General features: G+C 52.1%; 1 protein-coding gene across 2 annotated transcripts in view; it reads left to right on the top strand.

Annotated features, from left to right (window-relative positions):
• LOC119591909 overlaps positions 1-1509 on the top strand; it is a gene marked incomplete at its 3' end in the record, with an annotated part of 31088 nt that extends 29579 nt beyond the window's left edge. For both annotated transcript variants that reach the window (XM_037940662.1, XM_037940663.1), the window contains 1 exon segment: positions 575-1509. In XM_037940662.1, the coding sequence (XP_037796590.1) occupies positions 575-1509 (935 nt within the window).

Genomic DNA, 1509 nt, shown 5'->3' with positions numbered 1-1509 from the left:
CAATGCAAAGGAAAACCCTCCCTTCTTCATTTCCAGTTTGAACTCATATCTGTCTTTCCCGACTAACACATAATATTCTTGTAACTGCAAGATACTGTATATGAATAAAATTTCTCCAATTCCGTGTGGTAATTGAGTGTTCTTTGCATGAAATAGTATATAGTATTGGTTTGCTGTGATAGGAAAATATTTAATAAACGTGTACATAAAATCACGAATTATATAGCTTGTTATCAGATCTCAGATAGTATGGCATGTATAAGAAATAAATTGCTAAAAAAGCCTCGTCTTTGGAGTGGCCTCGTGTAAAAAAACAAGGATTACTAACTAACGCACTGTAAAAATGCCGTTCATTGCTTGCCTCGTCGACTAACTAACAAGGACTGGGTGTTATGGCGACTGCATGGTGACCTGGACTAACCAGAGGTGTGGAGATGAAACGCCTGACAAGAAGTATGTGTTATTGTGATCGGCATATGCTGGGAAATAACGTGAAACATGTAGATAACTTTTCATATATTGTCCTATAATTTTAGAACCCCTTTTTGTATCTCCTCTTACGATCTTTCTCCAGCCAGTGGTTAAGGATGAGGAGGAGGTGGAGATAACGACGACGCTGGGTCTCCGCGACGAAGACGAGGAGTTCGTGACCACGTTCGCTCCCGAGACGGCGAGGCCCTTCTCTTCCTCCTCTTCCTCGACGCGCCGCAGGGGAGGCCAGGGAGGCTCCTCCACGCGACGAAGGAGGCCGATGCCGCACAGGGTGGACACGCAAGTTGTGCCGCGAGGGCAGAGCCGGAAGGAGGACCAGTCTCTGTTCCAGCAGCGGCGGGGGGAGGCGCAGTTCTTCAACCCCGGCCCCGTGCCCAGACCTCATCAGGTCCGGGGAACCGCTCCGGGTCGGTTCCAGGACCGTGTGCTCGTGTCGGAGGCGGCGGACCAGAATCGGAATGTCGATCAGCGGTTCTCGCAGGGGAATGATGGATTCCAAAACCAAGGATTCCAGTTCCAGGATCAAGGACGCCCCCAGGTAGCATTCCAGGATCAGGGACGCCCCCAGGTAGCATTCCAGAATCGGGATAGGTTCGAAGAGAGTCGCCCATTCCAGAACCAAGGGCAGTTCCGACCTCCTCAGCAGGATCGTAATCGGTTTGAAGAAACTCGCCCATTCCAGAACCAGGGACAGCCGCAGCAGGATAGGTTCGAAGAGACCCTCCCCTTCCAGAGCCAAGGGCAATTCCGACCTCCACAGCAGTTCCAGGGCCAAGGACAGCAACAATTCTTACCTCCACAGCAGATTCAGGAACAGACCCAGCAGCAATTCCTACCTCCCCAGCGATTCCAAGAACAGGGAGAGCAGCTATTCCAAACCCGACCCGAAGCGCCAGCGTTCCAGGAGCGCGACCAGTACGAAGAGCCGCAGTCGTTCCCGCAAGGCCAAGACCCGCAGGTGTTCCTAGCACCGCAGCCGGACGAAGAGCAGTTCGAGACGCAGCCGCCGTTCTTCCC

The sequence above is a fragment of the Penaeus monodon genome, chromosome 29 (genome assembly GCF_015228065.2).
Source record: "Penaeus monodon isolate SGIC_2016 chromosome 29, NSTDA_Pmon_1, whole genome shotgun sequence".
In the NCBI taxonomy this organism is placed as follows: domain Eukaryota; kingdom Metazoa; phylum Arthropoda; class Malacostraca; order Decapoda; family Penaeidae; genus Penaeus; species Penaeus monodon.
Note: the sequence above shows the minus strand (reverse complement) of the source record. Positions and strands in the feature narration are given on the sequence as shown.